Below are 22,839 nucleotides of genomic sequence, written 5' to 3'. Positions count from 1 at the left end.
TTAAAATTATTGGTCTTACTTGAACTAAGGTAAAATCCCTGAAATGAGAGATGTTTGTTGTTGTAAATGTGACATTCCGATTTGCGGTTATGCCCGTGCCATTATCTGTTCTGTAATTCCCTGTAAGCCGTTGTGTTCCCTCCCGAAGAGCGATCCCCTCCTCCCTGACTGGCTTCCATAATGCTTCATTACCGAACTGGGCCTTCGCTCACCTGTGACAACTTCCGATAACATTTTATACCAACGCCCGCTGCAACCACTGCCCTGGAATCATACTCACCACCATCAACATCTCAGGGTTGCTCTCTCACCAATTCCCAGGACATCAACTCTCTCTCTTTCCCCTCCCCCCATCTCTTTATCCTCCCTCTCTCTCAACTCCACAGTCTTGTAGGCCATGAGTGTGTCCAGAGCACTCAGTCAAATCTCCTATGAGGCAGCTGGCCAGTATGTGTGAGTAAAACCAACCAAGAGCGAGGGAGGGGAGGATGAAGTGGAACCAACAAGCTCTGTCCATCTGTGCTACCGAGTGGCCATGGCCCCATCTGGCTAACTGTCAGGGCTGATAGCAGCTCGAGATGTCCACCTTATCTACACAGGAGGTGGGGTTCCCTCTCTCCACTGACAGTGGCTATTTCGGTCTTCCCCACTTCCCACTGTGCCTCACAGACCTCCTGGTGGGAGTGTTGGGAGAGCCAGGCACCGGTCGTGCACATGCTCCAGCTTAAATCAATTTGCAGACGAATTCAAATGCCCCCGAATGTTCACATTTTTGTCGTGTGAGCTATTACCCTCGCTGGCTTCAGGGGTTGGAACTGGTTCAGGGAAGAGAACCGGATTATTTTCGAAGAACAGAATCAGAACCGGGAACTAAAGTGATCAATAAAAAATAAATGCTTTGAGTGAGAGTTCTAACTGGTGTGCCCAGTGGCCACATACCTCTCCAAAGTGTGCACAGTTCCTAAGTAATTTTAACATTCTTTTTTTGTTCTACTAGCTGTGCAGTTAAGAAACTAAAGCTAGCACACATGTATTTGTTTTGTTTGGAACTAGAGTTGCAAAATTCCGGGAACGTAAATTCCCTGGATTTCCTGAACTCCTGGTTGGAGGATTCTGAATTACCTGCTTATTCATTCCTGATTCCGAGATGCCTCACCTGGGATTTTGGGGAAATCAGGGAATTTATTGAAAGTGCCTGGATTTTTGCAACACTTTTAGGAACAGCCCTGGATCTCCGCCTTGTTACCATTACTGTTGTTGTTGACACAATCCAAAAATTGTCCATTATAAATCGCAATCTGGGTTAGGTGGGTATAATTTGCCAACATGCCTAGCTAAATTATAAAGTACGATTATGATCTTACAGTGTTATTCTTTCACAAGACAATTCAGAGAAGCATAATGTAATTTTGGTGCGCAAAGAATGGACTCATGAGACAAGTTCCCTCTAAGCTGCATGCGGGCTTAGAAATATCAGCATGCTCAGAGAAGCACAAGATTAGAATGTTGAGTGAAATTCAGAGTTTTCCCCATTAGTCAACACTATCCGAACGCACTTTATATAGCCAATTTTGACTTTGCAGCTGGCCCATCTAGTGGGAATGGCTCAGCTCTGCCTCCAGGACAAGAATAATTCCATAAACGTCAACCTGCGGAGATTTGAGCTGGAATCCTTAAATTGGTGAAACTGCCACGTCCGTTTGAAGCTACTGCAAACAATGAACACTGTTTTTTTCCCCTCTGACATCTTTGCACACGCAAAAGAACAGCTGAATATATACTCCCCCCCAAAAAAGAGACATGCTGCCAGAGGCTCATTCACTGGGACGAACAGTGGCGCTGTTTTCCCTAATGGGGATTTGATCTTTAGGATGCAAATGACGGAGAGGAATTGACTTTGACTTACTGAGATGCAGCAAAATACCATCTCATCTGATTCACACTGGGAGACAGAGACCGTGCGAGTCCCCTCGCCTCCACATTTGTTCCTTAGTCTGGCAGTGGGAAAGGGAAAGGGGATGCCTAGTCAGTTTTATAACTGAATGCATTCAACCAAAATGTGTATTCCACATTTAACTCTCTGAGTCAGAGAGGTGCCGGGTCTGCCTTAATCGGCGTCCACGTCATCGGTGCCCGGGGAGCAGTTGTTGTTGGGGGTTAACTGCAGAACGGCAGATTTTTTCACCTTACTGGCTCGTGGATTCAAACTAGCGACCGTTCAGTTACTGGCCCAACGCTCCTAACCAGTCTGCAAATAGCTGCCATCAATCAATGCAGGCTGGCCTGCCAGGGGCGCCCACTCTACTGCACACTGCCATGTCCCTCAGCTGCGCACTCCCTTCTGTGCCATTCATCCACCCAGACCGATAGACAGAGCTACGGGCACAGAGGGCACCCAAGCCTGTTGGAGGGGCTTCTTTGCCTCAGTGTTACTTTACACAAAGCAAGAATCTTCAAGTAACAATTGTAGGCAATAACACTCCATGACTCTGAAGAATGGCTCTTGTCTGCCTTTAAGAGCATGCTTCTGTTAGCTGCAGTGGCTTTTGTTGACGTTGAAAAGGAGGCTCCATTGTGGACAGCATACCACGTCATGTCAAGTACCAAGCAGAGAAAATGAACAACGCAACCATGTCATTATCAGAGCGTTTTCTTTGGAGGAGTGCTTCCTAATGTTGAGACAATGTTATGTTCAACTGCAATTCACTTTAGCAAACTATTGCAGCCATGGGAAATCTAACCAAATCATTAAATATATGACATACAATCTGACTTCTGGGTGCCATTTGGAAAATAAATGTACCGAAGAAAATAGTACCACCCCATGCAGCATCTTAGATTAAGTAAGAATGAGCAAATATGTGCAACAATGCCTTTTTATAGTCCAACAACATCTAACATGATAACTACAAAAATCAGTCTTGGCATATTGAACGCCGACTCTTGCCGGAGCGTGGGTGATTTTTCATCAACACAGCAGTAGTAAACTTACTTGCTCTATGAATTGCTCAGCATTAAAGGGGGGGGGGGGGTGGTAGTGGTGTACCCTGAGGAGGGATGGTGAGTTTCACACAAAGATAGGCTGATGACCTACGTCCCTGACTGTGCTGGCTATGAGTGCTCTGTGGAATGGGACCAATAACTTTCTGTTGATTATTATTCCGGCCTCTGTTCTCTCACTTTTGAGAAGTCTTTGTTTTGCATGATTAAAGAAACATATGACTTTTTCAGTACTCTGTGTTCATGGCAGAAATGCATCAATCATGTAGTTAATTATTGACCATGTACAGTGCCTTCAGAAAGTATTCACAGCCCTAGACTTTTCCCATATTTTCTTGTGTCACAGCCTGAATTTGAAATGGATTAAATTGAGATTTTGTGTCACTGGCATAGATATAATACCCCATTATGTTAAAGTGGAATCTTGTTTTTAGAAATATTTACAAATGAATTAAAAACGCAAGCTGAAATGTCTTGAGTCTTATTGACTCAAAATACTTATTGTATTTAACCCTTTTGTTATGGCAAGCCTAAATAAGTTCAGGAGTAAAAATGTGCTCAACAAGTCACATAATAAGTTGTATGGACTCACTTTGTGTGCAATAAGTAAGGGATAATCAACGAGGGGCTATGCTTTCTATGGAAAATAATGAATGACGTGGAAAGTGTGTTCCACGACACGCTAGCGGAGTCGAACTGACTGTCCAAGGAGTTGCATTATTTTCCAGAGAAAGCAATAAAGCCCCGAGTTGATTATCCCTTGTAATACCATGGTTATAATTTGCCGGTATAAATGTGTTCCAACATCCACAGACTTTCTAATTTAGCTAACCAAACAATCAGTCCTAGCTTAACATTATGAAAATCTAATTCAACAAGGCCAATAATGTTTTCAATTTGACTTTTGCTTTCAAAAGCAGCTCAAACATCGAACACGTAAGAATGAACTATAGCCATTGAATTATACAGTGCAAATATACTTTGCGTTATAGGGAAATAACACTCTAGAAAGCCCTTCAAGCCAATCAGAAACAAGTATTCAACAATGCCATGGTATAATAGTGTTTAACATGATTAACAATAACTACCTCATCTCTGTACCCCACACATACAATTATCTGTAAGGTTCCTCAATCAAGCAGAGCATTTCAAACACAGATTCAACCACAAAGATCAGTGACGTTTTCCAATGCCTCGCAAAGAAGAGCACCTATTGGTAGATGGGTAACAATAAAAAGCAGACATTGAATATTCCTTTGAGAATGGTGAAATGATTAATTACACAACAACATTGTAGTTACTCCACATTACTAATGTAAATGACAGAGTGAAAAGAAGGAAGCCTGTACAGAATACATTTTTTACAAAACATGCATTCTGTTTGCAATAAGGCACTTAAGTAAAACTCMAAAAAATGTGGCAAAGAAATTACCTTTAAGTCCTGAATGCAAAGCGATATGTTTGGGGCAAATCCAACAAAAAACATCACTGAGTATCACTCTTCATATTTTCAAGCATGGTGGTGGCTGCATCATGTTATGGGTATGATTGTCATCGGCTTGGACTAGGGAGTTTTTTTTCTTTCAAGAAACAAAGTGAATGTTCTTCAGTGGCCTACTTACAGTTTTTACTTAAATTGGATTGAAAATATATGGCAAGACTTAAACATGGCTGTCTAGCAATGGTCAACAACCAACTTGACAGAGCTTTTTTTATTTTTATTTTATGCACCTTTAACTAGGCAAGTCAGTTAAGAACAAATTCTTATTTTCAATGACAGCCTAGGAATAGTGGGTTAACTGCCTTGTTCAGGGRCAGAACAGATGTTTACCTTGTCAGTTCGGGGATTCGATCTTGCAACCTTTCAGTTACTAGTCAATGCTCTAACCACTAGGCTACCTGCCGCCCCTTCACAGCTTGAAGAAAGACTTACAGCTGTAATCGCTGCCAAAGGTGATTCTAACCGGTATTGACTCAGGGGTGTAAATACTTATGTAAATGAAATATTTCTGTATTTCATTTTCAATAAATTTGCTAACATTTCTAAAAACATGTTCTCACTTTGTCATTATGGGGTATCGTGTAGAGATGTGTGAGTAAAACAATTTATTTAATAAATATTGAATTCAGACTGTAACACAACAACATGTGGAATAAGTCAAGGGGTATGAATACTTCACAGGAGGTTGGTGGCACCTTAATTGGGGAGAACGGGCTCATGTTAATGACTGGAGCTAAATAGTTGGAATACATGAAACACATGGTTTCCTGGTGTTTGATGCCATTCCATTTGATCCGTTCCAGCCATTATTATGAGCCGTTCTCTCCTCAGCAGCCTCCTGTGGAATACTTTCTGAAGGCACTGCATGTCCTGAGTGTCTATTAAGACAAGGCCTTTACCAGGTGGTAAATTAGTAAATAACCAGTAAGAAATAACGTTTCAAATCTCTCTGCCAATAATAGCTCGTTTTTAGTTTTACCCACCCCCCCACTCAGACCACCCCCATAGTCCTTGCAAAATTCTTGCTTGAGAAATTGCTTTTAGCTAAGAAGCTATTTTTGTTTCTTTTTGACCATTTTCATTGAAAACAATCACAGTAAGGACCTAAATTGTTACCAAGAAATGATTTAATATTGAAATAAAAACTGCTGCATTGGACCTTTAACATAACGGACCCACGCAAGGGAAAAACACGCATCAATGTCCTCTTCTGAGAATTAAACAAAACATTTAAAGGAACTCGTGCTTTTTTTAACAACTCCATATCTTACCATATTTTCTAGTGTGTTGACGTTTGGTGCGTGGAGGATGTCAACATGAAAATGTATTCATGATTATTAAGCATATCTATATAACAGAGTACGGCAAAAGCAAAATGTCTTCCCTGGCTTAGTCATGGCTTTCTCCTTTCTCCTAAAGTCATAAAGGTGCAATTTCCCCACCACCAATGAACAAACAGCAGAGCTTTTATAAGGCTGCATTTTACTTTTAAAATCATTTTGGCATGTGTTTTTATTTAACATTTTTGTTCCAGTTATGTTAATTGATGATGTGGGACCTGATACTCTTAAAATCTTCAAACTTTGCAGTAATTGCAACAGTGAAAGAAAACCACCAGAAAACCCTTCTGAGCAAACCACCGAAACACCTCACTTTTTGGGGTGATCATCACTGCCACCTCCCTCTCTCCCAGGGAGTCTCTCTTTGAGGCTAGCCCTAGGATGAGGGAGCCAGAAAAGTCACCAGGAGCTCCCTGGACTGGGGCTTCGCTAGGCCGCTGCCAGGTACCAGAGCAGAGGAAGCCTGCTGCGCATTATGACACATGGGGTTTTGTGTAGAGCCTTGCACTGACTGAAAACAGCTGGAGAAGCAGAAATCCCAAGGGGAGTCACTAACCAAAGGCCCAATCTGGCAACTCAGACTGGCATGTTCGGTAGGGAGAGGCCAGGGTGAAAAAGGGAGGTACTTTTTTAAATTGTCCTATCGTCCTTGCAAAACATTTCGCTACAGTGTACCCTGCTGAACACGGCCCTAGTGTTTTACCCAATAAATGACTGGGAGTTTATATAAACTCAGCTAAAAAAGAAACATCCCTTTTTCAGGACCTTGTCTTTCAAAGATCATTCGTAAAAATCCAAATAACTTCACAGATCTTCATTGTAAAGGGTTTAACCACTGTTTCCTATGCTTGTTCAATGAACCATAAACAATTTATGAACAGTCGTGTCTTAACGGTTGTTAAGACACTAACAGCTTACAGACGGTAGGCAATTAAGGTCACAGTTATGAAAACTTAGGACACTAAAGAGGCCTTTCCAATGACTCTGAAAAACACAAAAAGAAAGATGTACAGGCTCCCTGCTCATCTGCGTGAACGTGCCTTAGGCATGCTGCAAGGAGGCATGAGGACTACAGATGTGGCCAGGGTAATAAATTGCAATGTCCATACTGTGAGACGCCTAAGACAGCGCTACAGGGAGACAGGATGGACAGCTGATTGTCCTCGCAGTGGCAGACCACGTGTAACAACACCTGCACAGGATCGGTACATCCGAACATCACACCTGCGGGACAGGTACAGGATGGCAACAACACCAGGAATGCACAATCCCTCCATCAGTGCTCAAACTGTCCGCAATAGGCTGAGAGAGGCTGGACTGAGGCCTTGTAGGCCTGTTGTAAGGCAGGTCCTCACCAGACATCACCGGCAACAACGTCGCCTATGGGCACAAACCCACCATCGCTGGACAAGACAGGACTGGTAAAAAGTGCTCTTCACTGACGAGTCGCGGTTTTGTCTCACCAGGGGTGATGGTCGGATTCGCGTTTATYGTCGAAGGAATGAGCGTTACACCGAGGCCTGTACTCTGGAGCGGGATTGATTTGGAGGTGGCGGGTCCGTCATGGTCTGGGGCGGTGTGTCACAGCATCATCAGACTGAGCTTGTTGTCATTGCAGGCAATCTCAACGCTGTGCGTTACAGAGAAGGCATCCTCCTCCCTCATGTGGTACCCTTCCTGCAGGCTCATCCTGACATGACCCTCCAGCATGACAATGCCACCAGCCATACTGCTCATTCTGTGCGTGATTTCCTGCAAGACAGGAATGTCAGTGTTCTGCCATGGCCAGCAGGCCCAGATCTCCAAATCCATTGATCATGTCTGGGACCTGTTGGATTGAAGGAATGTCGAGAAATGTCCGGGAACTTGCAGGTGCCTTGGTGGAAGAGTGGGGTAACATCTCACAGCAAGACCTGGCAAATCTGGTGCAGTCCATGAGGGGAGATGCACTGCAGTACTTAATGCAGCTGGTGGCCACACCAGATACTGACTGTTACTTTTGATTTTGACTGCCCCTTTGTTCAGGGACACATTATTCCATTTCTGTTAGTCACATGTCTGTGGAACTTGTTCAGTTTGTCTCAGTTGTTGAATCTTGTTAAATTCATACAAATATTTACACATGTTAAGTTTGCTAAAAATAAACACTGTTGACAGTGAGAGGATGTTTCTTCTTTTGCTGAGTGTATGTAGAGTGTGTGACTCTATTTGTTTTTATAGCTTCCAGTTTATTTGCCGTTAGTCAGCACCTCTACACTAAATCATTTTCTCTGGGTGTGCGCCAGCTCATGCTTTTTATTTGACTACCTTTGTGACTTAACATCTTTCCTTGGGGAATAGAAGGGGTTGTTCATGGAAGAAGAACAAGAAGGTGTTGCTGTCAGATCAGCCAGCTGGTTCTCTTTGAGGAAAAGACAGTATGTGAAAGAAGTGTCTGAACTGACTCCCTGGCTGGCACTCCTCCCCCAAGCCAACCAATGTGGATCCGGCTGGATTAATTGGACTTAATAAGATAACCATGAGCAAGGTGGAAAAGGAAAATGGCCACTGCAACTTCGAGTGTAGAGGGAAAAGATAGCAGAGGCTCTGCATTTTTCCCTACCTTGTTGATTTGGAAGAAGATATCATTTGTTTGGGGGTGGAAATTATGCAGTATTCAGTACAAAATCTTGATTTCAGACTTTCCTCTTGAGCCACCTGAGCCTCTGCATTCAGGCATCCTGTCTTGCCTATTGCAAACCATGCCATGACACAATAGCACGCAGTAAGTAACAGAAAATCAATTTGAAATCATTAACCGGTAAATGTCACACAGAATATGGGTGAGCAATAGAGGGGAAGAAATATCTGAAATGTCTACAGATGTTTCCGCTTTGTCCTAGAGCCCAGTGAGCTACTGAGCCCAAAAAGTAATCTTCATCTTTAAGAGGAAAAAAACGAAACACAGTTTAAACACAACACAGTGAGGGAAAACGCTTTGTATCTCAGACATGAAGAGATTTCCCTTCTTGGGGAGGATTTGAGTGTGTGCGTGAGAAAGTGTTTTTGTATGGGTTTGTGTTGTCATACATCCATGTGTGTGTGTGCGCTCACGTTGAAGTGTGTGTGTACTGCCGTGAAGACAGACCAAAGGCTTGGTCTGGATCAAGAGTAGAGTGGACAGCAGCATGTGCTACCAGCAGCTTGTTGTCAGGGGAAATACCCTTCACACAACCACAGAGAAGCAAGCAGCAGAGAACATACGCACAAGCACGCACGCACACATACACACATAACACCTACAGTGCAATAGGAAAGTATTCGGACCCCTTTTTCCACATTTTGTTACATTACAGCCTTAATCTAAAATTGAGTAAATAGTTTTTTCCACCTCATCAATCTACATACAATACCCCGTAATGACAAAGCAAAAACAGGTTTTTAGAAATGTTTGCAAACATATAAGACTTCTGAAACTTTACTCAGTACTTTGTTGAAGCACCTTTGGCAGCGATTACAGCCTCTAGTCTTCTTGGGTATGACGCTACAAGCTTGGAAGAATATCCCATTCTTCTCTGCGTATCCTCTCAAGCTCTGTCAGGTTGGATGGGGGGGCGTCGCTGCACAGCTAATTTCAGGTCTCTCCAGAGATGTTCGATCGGGTTCAAGTCCGGGCTCTGGTTGGGCACTCAAGGACATTCAAAGACTTGTCCCGAAGTCACTCCTGCATTGTCTTGGCTGTGCAACCTTCGCCCCAGTCTGAGGTCCTGAGCAGGTTTATATCAAGAATCTCTCTGTACTTTGCTATGTTCATCTTTCCCTCAAACCTGACTAGTCTCCCAGTCACTGCCGCTGAAAAACATCCCCATAGCATGATGCAGCCACCACCATGCTTCACCATAGGGATGGTATTGGCCAGGTGATGAGCGGTGCCTGGTTTCCTTCAGCCGTGACGCTTGGCATTCAGGCCAGAACCTTGTTTCTCATGGTCTGAGAGTCCTTTAGGTGACTTTTGGCTAACTCAAAGCGGGCTGTCATGTGAGGAATGAGGAATGGCTTCCGAGGAAGCTTCCGTCTGGCCACTCTACCATAAAGGCTTGATTGGTGGAGTGTTGCAGAGATGGTGGAGGGTTCCACAGAGGAACTCTGGAGCTCTCTCAGAATGACCAACGGGTTCTTGGTCACCTCCCTGACCAAGCCCCTTCTCCCCTGATTGCTCAGCTCTAGGAAGAGTCTTGGTGGTTACAAACTTTGAGAGGTCCAAGGATGCCACGGTCATTTCCCTGTTGACCAGGCGGGCGTTGGAGTGGGCTACGGCCGTCTGGGAGAGAGGAGATAGGAGGAGCTGGGTTCCTATGAGAGGTTCATGGCTCTGTTCAGGGCTGTCTTCGACCATCCTCCCGACAGCAGAGGGAGGTGAGCAACTTCTCCAACTCCAGCAGGGTGCCCAGACTGCTGCAGAGTACCTCACCTTTCGGACTGTGGCAGCTTCTGGCAGATGGAATGAGCTGGCGCTCCGCACTCATTTCCGAAGAGGACTGTGCGAAGAGGTCTCGACACAGTTGGCGTGTCAGGATAACAACCTACTCATTGCGATGGCCATCCGTCTGGATAACCTTCTTCGGGAGCGCCAGTGCCCACCTTGCCATTCCCCTCCCTCCTTTGGTCGTCCTGAGACAGAGCCTAAACCCATGTAGATAGGGTCCACACACCTCCCCACAGCAAAGCAGTGTCGCCAGAGACAGCTGGGGCTCTACGCCTATTGTGGTCAGGAGGGGCACCAGCTTCAGCGATGTCCGTGTGTCCGAGTCCGGGATCCATAAGAGCAAAGGGGCGGTCTGGTGATCATCCAACTCCCAGGAAAGGAGTGAGTACTCCATCATCGTCGTTTTCCGCCAAAATGTTCCTGTTTCCCATTTCACTGGTTGGCTGTCCTCGTGATGTTTCTACCTCTCTAGTGGATTCCGGTGCCACATGGAATTTCATGGACCAGGCCCTAGTCTCCTCCATGAATATCTCCTCTCTTCCAGTCCTTGCCCTGGATAGTCGTGCAGTGGGATCCGGCATTGTCACCCACATCACCATCACCGTGGGATACAAACACCAGGAAGGCCTTCCCTTCCTGTCATCACCACACCAGTGTACAAAGCCATACTCAGCCTCCGGTGGCTCCAATGTCATGATCCCACCATCTCATGGTCGAGGACTGGTCACCCGGATGCCGGAGAACCTGCTTTCCGTTGCCCTGCGGTTTCACATCTGTTGAGAGTCCTGCGGTTGCCCTCCAGCCCGACATCCCGGAGGTTTAACAGCATCTTCGGGAGGTGTTCTTCAAGGGAGATGTTCGCCACCTGTCTCCCTCCTCATCGCCCCTGGGACTGTGCCATCAACCTGCTAGAAGGTTCTGTGCCGCCGCGAAGCCGCATCTACCCTCTGTCGGTGGCTGAGACCGAGGCCATGGAGGAGTACATCCAGCAGGTTCTCTAGCAGGGTTTTGTCCGCTCATCCACCTGTACTGCATCGGCAGGCTTCTTTCTTCTTCATTACCAAGAAGGCTGGGTGGCATCGATTACAGAGGTCTCAATTCCATTACCTCTAAGTACCGTTACCCTCTTCCATTGGTACCAGCCACCATCGAACAGCTCAGAGGGGCCTGGTTATTTATGAAGCTGGACCTGCGAAGTAACTACAATCTTATCCGCATCCAAGAGGGGGATGAGTGGAAAACAGCCTTCAGCACAATGTCTGGGCACCAGAAGTACTTGGTGATGCCTTAAGGACTAGCCAATGTTCCGTCAGTGTTTCAGGCATTCGTGAATGAGGTGTTCCAGGACATGATTAGGCACCAGGTGGTCATGTATATCAATGAAATCTTGGTCTACTCGGCCACCTTGGAAGATCACATCGCTCAAGTCCGAGTAGTCCTGAGGCTTCTCCTTGAGAACCACCATTATGTTAAAGCGGATAAGTGCCAGGTTCATCAGGTCGAGGTCTCCTTCTTGGAATACCAGAGCCCTGCCCCACTGATGAGACACCCAGATCCTATGCTGCTCTTCGTGGTGGAGGTGGATGCCTCAGAGGTGGGCATGGTAGCCATCTTGTCCCAACGCCAAGGTAACCCACAGAAATTGTTTTCATGTGCATACTTCTATGTGCCTTAGCGGCCTTGGTTACATCTGTCCATAGACTTCATAACTGATCTCCCCCTTTCTGATGTTTTTACAACTATTATGGTTGTTGTTGACAGATTCTCTAAATCCTGCTATTTTATCCCTCTCTCTGGGCTACCTACCACTCTCCAGATTGCTGAGGCACTATTCCACCGTGTCTTCCGGCACTACGGCCCTTGTTTCCAACCGTAGTCCCCAACTCTCGTTGTTGGTATGGAGAGCCTTTATGGAGAAGCTGTGGCCATGGTCAGCCTCACATTTGGGTACCGGCCTCAGTCCAAAGGGCAGATGGAGAGGATCAACCAGGAGCTGGGGAGGTTCCTAAGGAGTCACTGCCAGGACCGACAGGGGGAATGGACCCGGTTCCTTACCTGGGCGGAGTACACCCAGAACTCACTTCGGCACTCCTCCACCGGGCTAACTTCTTCGAGTGCGTCCTGGAATACAAGCCGGCACTGGCACCGTGGACTCCGAGCCAGACCGAGGCCCCTGAGGTGGACGAGTGGTTCCGGCATGCAGAGGAGGTGTGGAATGCCGCCCACGTGAGGCTCCAGCGCGCCATCCGCCATCAGAAGGATCAGGCGGACCGCCACCGCAGTGAGGCTCCCGTGTTCCATCCTGGTGATCGCGTTTAGCTTTCCACCAGGAGTCTCCCGCACCGCTTGCCCTGTCGAAAGCTGAGTCCCCTGCCCTTCAAGGTCCTCCGAAGGGTCAATGAGGTAACCTATCGTCTACAACTCCCCTCCAACTACGGATTCTCACCATCCTTTCATGTCTCCTTCCTCAAGCCGGTGGTTCCTGGTCGCCTGGCGGATGCCGTCCCCGGCGACACCCATCCACCTCCCCTGGACATCGAGGGGACCCCAGCCTATGCCGTTAGGTCCCTCCTGGAGTCCTATCATCTGGGATTTCCATCTCCACTGTCCGTACTGGCCCGCTCCAGGGGGGGTACTCCCTCGCTACAGCGCTCGACGTCGCCGGTGTACTAACCACCGGCCCTGACAACAATCATTAAGCACAGCTGCTCCTCGTCATTACTCACACCTGGTCATCATGATCTCCTTGATTACTCCCCCTTTATTTAGCCCTCAGATGACAGCAGTCACTAGGTAGTATTGTTTTCTCTTACATTCTGTACGCTTCTTATGTTTTGTTCATCTGCATTGCTTCATTATTAAACTCACCTTCTGCACCTGCTTCCTGACTCCTGTCGTATTGAGATACGTCATTCATTATTTTCCATAGAATGCATAGCCCCTCGTTGATCATCCATTACTTATTGCTTGCGAACATTGAATTACTGCATGTTTTCTTAGCTAAACTAACCTAGCTAGTTAGTTAGCTAGATCAAGTTGACACAAGCTATTTCGGTCTGCTCTAAATCACTCGTAAATATCTTGCTTTGCAACCTAGAAAAAAAATCACCCAGATAATTGTTATGATAGGATTTTAGGTAGGCTATACCGCAGCCTTTGAGTGCCATAGAGAATAAATTGAGCGCAGTGCAAACGTTTGGTGTCACAGAAAGATATAAAAATGTTGTGAGTCTGATAACATAATCTGTGGTATTGTGTTGGCTATAGTAATGTTTTATTAGTTAGTTAGAATTTGAAGTAGGTGTATCGAGCTGTTGTATTTGTATTTCTTCAATTCCTCAAATGATTTCATAAACTATATTGGATAAATGGCTGTACAGACTCCTGGTTCAAATCAACCCAAGACGATGAACCCTGAAGATGTGACAAAGTACGTGACAAGGTGGCCCAGAGGAAGCCGGCACTTCTCAACCCCTACATTGCCCCATTCTTCCAAGAGCTCACTGAGATTGAATGAAGACCTCTAGTGAGGTAAGTACACACACACACACATCAGCTTGATATGTCCCTTGTCCCCTGTATTTTTACCCACAGAGTAGCAGCCTTGGTGGTCTCTGTCTCTCATTCCATTATTTATTTTTCTATGCTTATCCTAGGGGTGAGAAGAGCTGACAAATCAGAACTGAGGAGGATTGTTACGGAGCCCCATGAGGAACACCTGATGCTGCACTGACTTCCATCTACTGGATGCTCTGCTGCCTAAACTGTCCCGTTGTGTATTTCACCACCTCTTACCACGGATAGAGTTGCCCCTGATCATAGATCTAGGATTGCACCCAATCCCAATTTTAACCCAAGATGATGAACCCTGAAGATGTGACAAAGTACATGACAAGGTGGCCCGGATGAAGCCAGCGCTTCTCAACCCCCCCCCCACCCCCTCCCATTCTCTCTCTTTTTTTCTTTCTCTCCCCCACACCCCATACACACAGGCACACAATATAGTCTTTAAATTAGTGTTGTAATAATGCTCTTATTTGGTTACATATGTGCTAACTGTTCTTACTTCTATTGTCAGTTTTGTTGTTAAATTTGTTGTTCATATTGTTACCAATTTCAATACATTTATTTTATGTAAAAAAACATCTTCTTGGATTTAGATTTCAAGGAGAATTTCGCTGTAAATTTAGAGCATTATCCTGGCACCAGAGTTGCCAGCTGAATACTGTAATTTTGTTTTACAAAATAAAACATTACAGCGTCCCTGTAAATTTACAGCAGGGATGCGGTAATATGTTTTAGAGTAAGTAAAATATTGTAAAATACATTACAGCATCTATGCTGTAAAGTAAATCTACAATATTAAGCTGGCAACTCTGGTGCCAGTATAATGCTGTAAATTGACAAGGAAATGTTTTACAGTGTAAACTATGGAAACAATTTCCCCTTGTAGGACAAAACACATCATTGTGGATGCTCACCTTGGCTTTGTTGATGGTACAGTGCAGAGCATTGTTCTCCTGGTCATATAGTAAACTGAAGTCCAGGGTCCCCAACGTAGCTGCAGGAGAGAGAGAGAGAAAAATCAGATATCAGAGCAGAGATGGCTTCAACTACATGCTGCACACTATGGAGAAAGAGAGAAAGACACAGAGAGAAAAAGGCAAAAACTGAAATCAGACCTCAACTACATGCTACACACCAAGATAAGAGCACCTGAGAGGAGAGGCTACTAATAAAACCGCCTGTCAACGTATGACAGGACTTCCTTCTCATCATCCCCTCCTCAAACTGAGCGAAACTCACCACAACCGTGTTTCACCTCAACGCATATGGGCCTGTCTACTCGCCAATATACAGTAGAACACACACAGTGTACCCAACATTAGGAAGATCCTGCTCTTTCCATTACATAGACTGACCAGGTGAATCCAGATAAAAGCTATAATCCCTTATTGATGTAACCTGTTAAATCCACTTCAATCAGTGTAGATAAAGGGGAAGAGACAGGTTAAAGAAGGATTTTTAACCCATGAGACAATTGAGACATGGATTGTGTATGTGTGCCATTCAGAGGGTGAATGGGCCAGCATCCCTGTGGAACGCTTTCGACACCTTGTAGAGCCCATGACCCGACGAAATGGAGGTTGATCTGAGGGCAAAAGGGAGTGCAACTCAATATTAGGAAGCTGTCCCTAATGTTTAGTACACTCAGTGTATTTCAGTGTATTTCATGCCGGATGTGAGAGACCATCACCATCAGAATCTACTCCGAGTATTAACTCCTCTAAACATTTCATTAACTACATGGTCGTACAAACAAATCATTTAACTAGCCCAATAAAGGCCTATTCCACAGCTTGGCCTGGCACCTGAAATGGCATTACATCCTGTCACTTCCTGTGAGAGAGACTGTTAGTCCTCTGCTGGGCGTGGGGTGTGTACATCCAAATCCTTGATACCTCCTGTGTTTTCTTCTCGCTGGCATCTGGAGGGTGCGTTCATTCAAGAAACATTGCAGCACGTTTGGCCACGGAGGTTTGTGTGTGTGAATGAGTGAGTGTGTATGTGTGTGTGCGTTATGCTTCGTAGAAAGGAACCTTTCTAGGGAGGGATTAAACCAGATTTGTTTCCGATTACCAAGATTGGCGCCCTAGCGGTGACTTCATTCTCTAATACATGTATGAGATGCCGGGGGGATGCTTGTGGTCTTTTATCCTGGGGAATTGCCTCGCAAAATAGTTTTTCTTTCCACCACCGCTTCATCACCCCCACCAACCCATTTCTGCCCCTTGGTTGCCTCATAGCACGTAACTTGAATCAAATCACTTACGCCATGTCATTATTTCTGTGCTCTAAAAAGGAACATATACCCAGCATTTTCCCAGCAGCAATCTCGCAGAGTGAGGGAGAGGGAGCAAAAGTTGGCAGATAATAAAAACGATTATGCATAATTCAGGGAGGCATGCAACTGTATGTATATGGCTGATACAGGAGGAGTGTATGTATTACCATCTATTCAATGACTAAACATCTTTACTTCTGCCCTCTCTCATCTCTCTCCATTTCACTCTCTCCCCCGCTCTCTCTCTCTCTCCTTAACTCAAAGTGCTCTGTGCTTTTGGTTTTTGTATTGCAAAGCTATGAATTGGATTTCTCAAAGGCTTGAACATCCTGGGGAAAAACAACATTTCCATCTACACTGAACAAAAATATAAACATAGCATGTAAAATGTTGATCCCATGTGCTCCTGCCATGTGTATTGATTGGTTCATCAGTATTACCCCTGCAACAGAAGATACAAGGTACATTATATACTGACAAAAATATAAACGCAACATGGAACAATTTCAAAGAGTTACAGTTCATATGAGGAACTCAGTCAATTGAAATAAATGAATTAGGCCCTAATCTATGAATTTCACATGAATGGGCAGGGGCGTAGCCATGGGTGGGCCTGGAAGGACATAGACACACCCGCTTGGGAGCCAGGGCCAGCCAATCACAATAAGCATGCAAAATCTGTAAAATCTTTGAAGTACAGCCAGTCAAAAACATTACAGACGGCTAATCGAATCCATGTCCGCAGAGAGGTTGCGACGGAGGTTTTGACTGCGACAAGGTATCGAGAGAGTCATTGGAGTGGTGGCAACAATCCGGTAATTAACGGAAATGTCAATAACACAAAGAGCAGGCCGTTTGGAGCGGGAGCCGGACAAGAAGAGTAATTATAATTGAACACATTCATCAGCGGTGACTGGCAGCAGCCCTGGCTCGGTGCAGCCGTCTTTCCGCATCTTAAACATCATTTTTCTTTGATTCCATATACGGTGGCCAGCATATAGGCCTACCGCTTTTTGATTCATTATAGTGTGCCAGGCTACTCTATCAGTGCCATAGAACTTTCAATCTTAGTTTTTTTTCTCTCCCCGTTGTACGCATTATAAAGCTCTTTGAGGGTGTATTAGTGGGCAAGGAGAGCTTTTCTACCGCCTCACCTTTCTTTTGTCGGGGCACTCTGGAAATTATAAGAGGTTTCCAGTGGCTGTCGATAGAGAGATGTATGTGCGTGAGAGAAAGAGAGCGAGAGGTGAGATGGCACTGGCCGCCTAATTCTGCTGGTGTGTTACTCTGGCCTGATGAGCCGAATGCTTCATTAATCTCTTTTGGGCGCCGCGCAAGATTACTTCCCTTCCCCGTGCATTTCCTAGTGATACACAGATCAAGGCTTCTCAAAGTTTACTTACATTCGGAAGCGCATTAAAGGTCATGAACAGTCCAAATCATGTTTTTTCATGAAATTGGATAATATTTTAAGGAAACCAGACCAAGGAATGATGACCAAACTAAGAAATATGACTGTTGCTTCTACATTGATACAGTTGGATCATAAAGTTACTGGTCCACTCCCCCATGACAAACACTTGGATTCATTATTAAGGAGACAAGGTGACCTTAACTGTAATTTTTATACACCAATAGTAACATGACATTCTCTTAGCTAATTTAAATAAGTAGCACCTTGTAAACAACTTCGGAGACTTCGTGTTTGCAGGGGGGCGTAGTTTATAAAGCTAGATAGCTACTCGACTGGTGCCAGAATGTGAATGTGTGGTGTCAGTATATACAATAATATAATTACCCTATTCATCTATGGCAAAAATACTTACATGTTTCCCCTGTCTGGTGTTAGCTAGTTACTGGCTAGCTAGGTCTTCAGCCAGTATGGAACAAAGGGGGGGGGGGGTCGTTCAAAACTCCAACATAGTTGTCAAGTCAACGCGTCCGTCAGTGCTGCTGTGAACTGCATCACAAGAGACATGCTAAACGGGAGATTTATATAAAAAAATGATATCACCGATGTGATTCCTACGTTTGATTTTCTTGGTGTATCACCAAATTTGCTTGAGATGATATTACTGCAACACTGCATCCAAATTGTTTGACATAGGCTTTTCATAGAGCTGTCAGTCAAGGCGAGCTCATGAATATAAGCTCTCGGCCCACTCAGTCAGTCTTTTCAAACTACCTGGTAGTTAACCATGAAACAAAAAATACTTTCAGAATGACTGTTCAGGACCTTTAAGACACGTCTTCAGAGAGCAAATGAGCACTCCTCTCCTTTCCTCCAAAAACAGAAACATCAGACGAAGTGCTTCATTACGTTGTTGAGAAAAGGGCCACTTGCCATTGTGCAGCCGCGGCCACATTGGGGCCTTTGAGTTCTTAATCAAGGCTAAGCTAGTTAATACAAATGAAGAAAGTCTTAATTAAGGCTGTGGGTATTATGTCAATGGGCCTCTTCAACGGACCAAGGCGTACACAACACCATTACCATAATCATATTTCCATTGTGTCCAACAGAATCGGGGAGTAATTACAAACCAGTTATCTCCATGGTGAGAGGAGGGTAAAAAAAAATAGAAAAATAGGGCCAYTTGTTGTTGTTGGTGGCAAACGGATCACAGGAAGCCCAGATGGACATGCCGGCGGCCCTAAAACAATTCGTAAAATGTCAAAGCCATAAAGACTCAAAGAGAGAAAGGCCATGTTTGGATTTGAGTAGCCACGGTGCACGGCAGAGCAAGATTATACCTGACCCAGAATCCTTTGGTCCACTCCTGAGGTCGGTGGCATTATCAAAGGCAGGAAACGATTCCGCGACAGAAACAGCTATTGTACTGACCTGCGCTGCAAATCAAATGAGCAACTCAGGCTAAAAGCGGATGAAACCATGGAAATCAAGATGTAATACTGTATGATTGGAGGCAATAATAACGCTAATACAACTGGGCTGTCTGATTTGAATTTAGGACTGTTTAAATCTTGCATTAATGACAGACAGTATGTCTGTGCATTCAAAGTACAATAGTGTAAATCATTGTCTTACAGACAACATAAACAAACAGAATGGTGAGATTACAATATTTGGTAACAATCTAAGTTGACTATATACATTACCGGTCAAAAGTTTTTACTATTTTCTACATTGTAGAATAATAGTGAAGACATCAAATCTATAAAATAACACATATGGATTCATGTAGTAACCAAAAGAGTATTAAACTAATCAAAATATCAAAATTCTGATGACAGCACTCTTGGCATTCTCTCAACCAGCTTCACCTGGAATGCTTTTCCAACAGTCTTGAAGGAGTTCCCACATATGCTGAGCACTTGTTGACTGCTTTTCCTTCACGCTGCAGTCCAACTCATCCCAAACCATCTCAACTGGGTTGAGGTCGGGGGGCTGTGGAGGCCAGGTCATCTGATGCAGCACTCCATCACTCTCCTTCTTGGTAGCCCTTACACAGCCTGGAGGTGTGTTGGGTCATTGTCCTGTTGAAAAATAAATTATAGTCCCACGAAGCCCAAATCAGATGGGATAGCATATTGCTGCAGAATGCAGTGGAAGCCATGCTGGTTAAGTGTGCCTAGAACTTAAATAAATCACAGACAGTGTCACCAGCAAAGCACCCCAATACCATAACACCTCCTCTTCCATGCTTCACAGTGGGAAATAGACATGCAGAGATCATCCGTTCACCCACACCGTGTCTCACAAAGACACAGCAGTTGGAACCAAAAATCTCCAATTTGGACTCATCAGATCAAAGGACAGATTGACACCGGTCGAATGTCCATTGCTCGTGTTTCTTGGCCCAAGCAAGTCTCTTCTTCTTATTGGTGTCTTTTAGTAGTGGTTTATTTGCAGCAATTCGACCATGAAGGCCTGATGCACACAGTCTCCTCTGAACAGTTGATGTTGAGATGTGTCTGTTACTCTGTGAAGCATTTTATTTGTGCTGCAATTTCTGAAGCTGTTAACTCTAATGAACTTATCCTCTGCAGCAGAGGTAACTCTGGGTCTTCCTTCCCTGTGGCGGTCCTCATGAGAGCCAGTTTCATCATAGCGCTTGATGGCTTTTGCGACTGCACTTCAAGAACAAAGTTCTTGAATTTTTCAGTATTGACTGACCTTCATGTCTTAAAGTAATGATGGACTGTAGTTTCTCTTTGCTTATTTGAGCTGTTCTTGCCATAATATGGACTTGGTCTTTTACCAAATAGGGCTATCTTCTGTATACCCCCTACATTTTCACAACACAACTGATTGGCTCAAACGCATTAAGGAAAGAAATTCCACAAATTAACTTTTAAGAAGGCACACCTATTCATTCAGTTGCATTAAAGGTGACTACATCATGAAGCTGATTGAGAGAATGTCAAGAGTGTGCAAAGCAGTCATCAAGGCAAAGGGTGGCTATTTGAAGAATCAAACATAAAATATATTTTGATTTCTTGAACACTTTTTTTGGTTACTACATGATTCCATGTGTCATTTCATAGTTTTGATGTCTTCACTATTATTCTACAATGTAGAAAATAGTAAAAATAAAGAAAAACCCTTAAATTAGTTGGTGTTCTCAAACTTTTCACCAGTAGTGTAGGTTAAAAAATTGGTAAAAAGGATTTTAGTTTCCCTGCATTCAATCTCTCCCTATCCCAGTCTGCTGTCCCAACTTGCTTCAATATGTCCACCATTGTTCCTGTACCCAAGAAAGCAAAGGTAAMTGAACTAAATGACTATCACCCCGTAGCACTCCTGTCATCATGAAGTGCTTTGAGAGGCAAGTTAAGGGTCATATCACCTCCACCTTACCTGACAGCCTAGACCCACTTCAATTTGCATACCGCCCAAATAGATCCACAGATGATGCAGTCGCCATCGCACTGCACACTGCCCTATCCCATCTGRACAAGAGGACTACCTATATAAGAATGCTGTTCATTGACTATAGCTCAGCATTCAACACCACACTACCCTCCAAGCTCATCATGAAGGCCGGGGCCCTGGGTCTGAACCCCGCCCTGTGCAACTGGGTCCTGGATTTCCTGACGGGCTGCCCCAGGTGGTGAAGGTAGACAGCAACACCTCCACTACGCTGATCCTCAACACAGGGACCCTACAAGGGTGCATGCTCAGCCCTCTCCTGTACTCCYTGTTCACCCATGACTGTATGGCCACGCACACCTCCAACTCAGTTTGCTGATGACACAACAGTAGTAGGCCTGATTACCAACAATGACGAGACAGCCTACAGGGAGGAGGTGAGGGCCCTGGCGGAGTGGTGGCAGGAAAATAACCCCTCCCTCAACGTCAACAAAACGAAGGAGCTTCAGGATACAGGAGAGGGACAGCGCCCCATCCAAGGTGAATAGCTTCTAATTCCTCGGCGTACACATCACTGACATTCTGAAATGGTCCACCCACACAGACAGTGTGGTGAAGGCGCAACAGTGCCTCTTCAACCTTAGGAGGCTTAAGAAATTTGACTTGGTCCCGAAGATCTCGCAAATGTTTACATATGCACCCTTGAGAGCATCCTGTCCGGCAAGTATGGCAACTGCACTGCCCGCATCCACAGGACTCTCCAGAGGGTGGTGCGGTCTGCCCAACGCATCACCGGGGGCACACTGCCTGCCCTCCAGGACACCTACAGCACCCGATCTCACAGGAAAGCCCAAAAAATCCTCAAGGACATCAACCACCCGAGCCACGGCCTTTTTACCCCGCTATCATCCAGAAGGCGAGGTCAGCACAGGCGCATCAAACTGGGACCGAGAAACTGAAAAACAGCTTCCACCTCAAGGCCATCAGACTGTTAAATAGCCATCACTTAATCAAAATGAAGGATGACCTCTTATCCGCTCGTTGTCGCCTTATGCCATAGTTATTAGTACATCTCAATTGTCAGTAGAAACCACATTTGTTAAAGCAAGTCAGCCATATCAGCTGTTTAAAAAAAAAGGCAGTAAATGAGGCTGAATTAACTGTTTTGCTGGCAGACGAGGCTCCGCTGATTGCCAGATGTAGCAGTGGTAAGGATTCACCCCATGGTGCTGAAAAGAAAGCTCTGCTGTTGGGACTCTGCTGTTGGGACAGCTTTATGTAGGTCCCAACAGTTTGTGGGTACCGTTTGTCACCGTTACAGGACAATTAATGTATTGTTTAGTGTTGTGTAGTGGCTTTGCTGGCATGCATCTACAAATTAATTTTGGGGGGAGTTTGCCCCACCAAGATTTACATGACAAAACCGCTACTGAGCACTTTACACCACTGATTACGGCTTGAGGCCAAAACAACCTACAGAGAGAGAGAGAGCGAGAGAGAATGAAAGATGGAGATAGAGATTTGCAAAGTCCATTTCTACCCTGCTGTCGCTACGTTCTATAGAGACGCTAAATAGGATTTGCATGATGCTCTGTAGACAGCAGTAGTCAAGGTGTGATAGAAGTAGGGACACATACCTACACCCACACTTATAAAACATGTCAATGATAGAGATGGAGAGTATTAGGGACAGACTGGTCGAGACTGAGAGACTGCCAAGTGAGAACTGCAGCAGGGACAGAGTTCTTGCCATCTGATGGAGTAGACCACCGGCTGATTGGAGCAGTGCTTTAGCTCCTCACTAATCACTCCTCTTCTTACACCACGAAGCACCTGTGCCTCTGCAGGGCGTTGTCA

The 22,839-nt window shown here is 45.0% G+C and overlaps 1 protein-coding gene across 4 annotated transcripts in view; it reads right to left on the bottom strand.

The window, feature by feature from the left end:
• Nucleotides 1–22,839, bottom strand: part of LOC111981685 (double C2-like domain-containing protein beta) — a 311,631-nt gene that overhangs the window by 87,170 nt on the left and 201,622 nt on the right. For all 4 annotated transcript variants that reach the window (XM_024013086.2, XM_070449338.1, XM_024013087.2 and 1 more), the window contains one exon: nt 14,788–14,867. In XM_024013086.2, the coding sequence (XP_023868854.1) occupies nt 14,788–14,867 (80 nt within the window). The remainder of the gene's footprint in view (nt 1–14,787; nt 14,868–22,839) is intronic.

The sequence above is a fragment of the Salvelinus sp. IW2-2015 genome, linkage group LG20, assembly GCF_002910315.2.
Source record: "Salvelinus sp. IW2-2015 linkage group LG20, ASM291031v2, whole genome shotgun sequence".
Taxonomy (NCBI): domain Eukaryota; kingdom Metazoa; phylum Chordata; class Actinopteri; order Salmoniformes; family Salmonidae; genus Salvelinus; species Salvelinus sp. IW2-2015.
The sequence above is the reverse complement of the archived record's forward strand: the minus strand, read 5'-3'. Positions and strand labels throughout refer to the sequence as shown.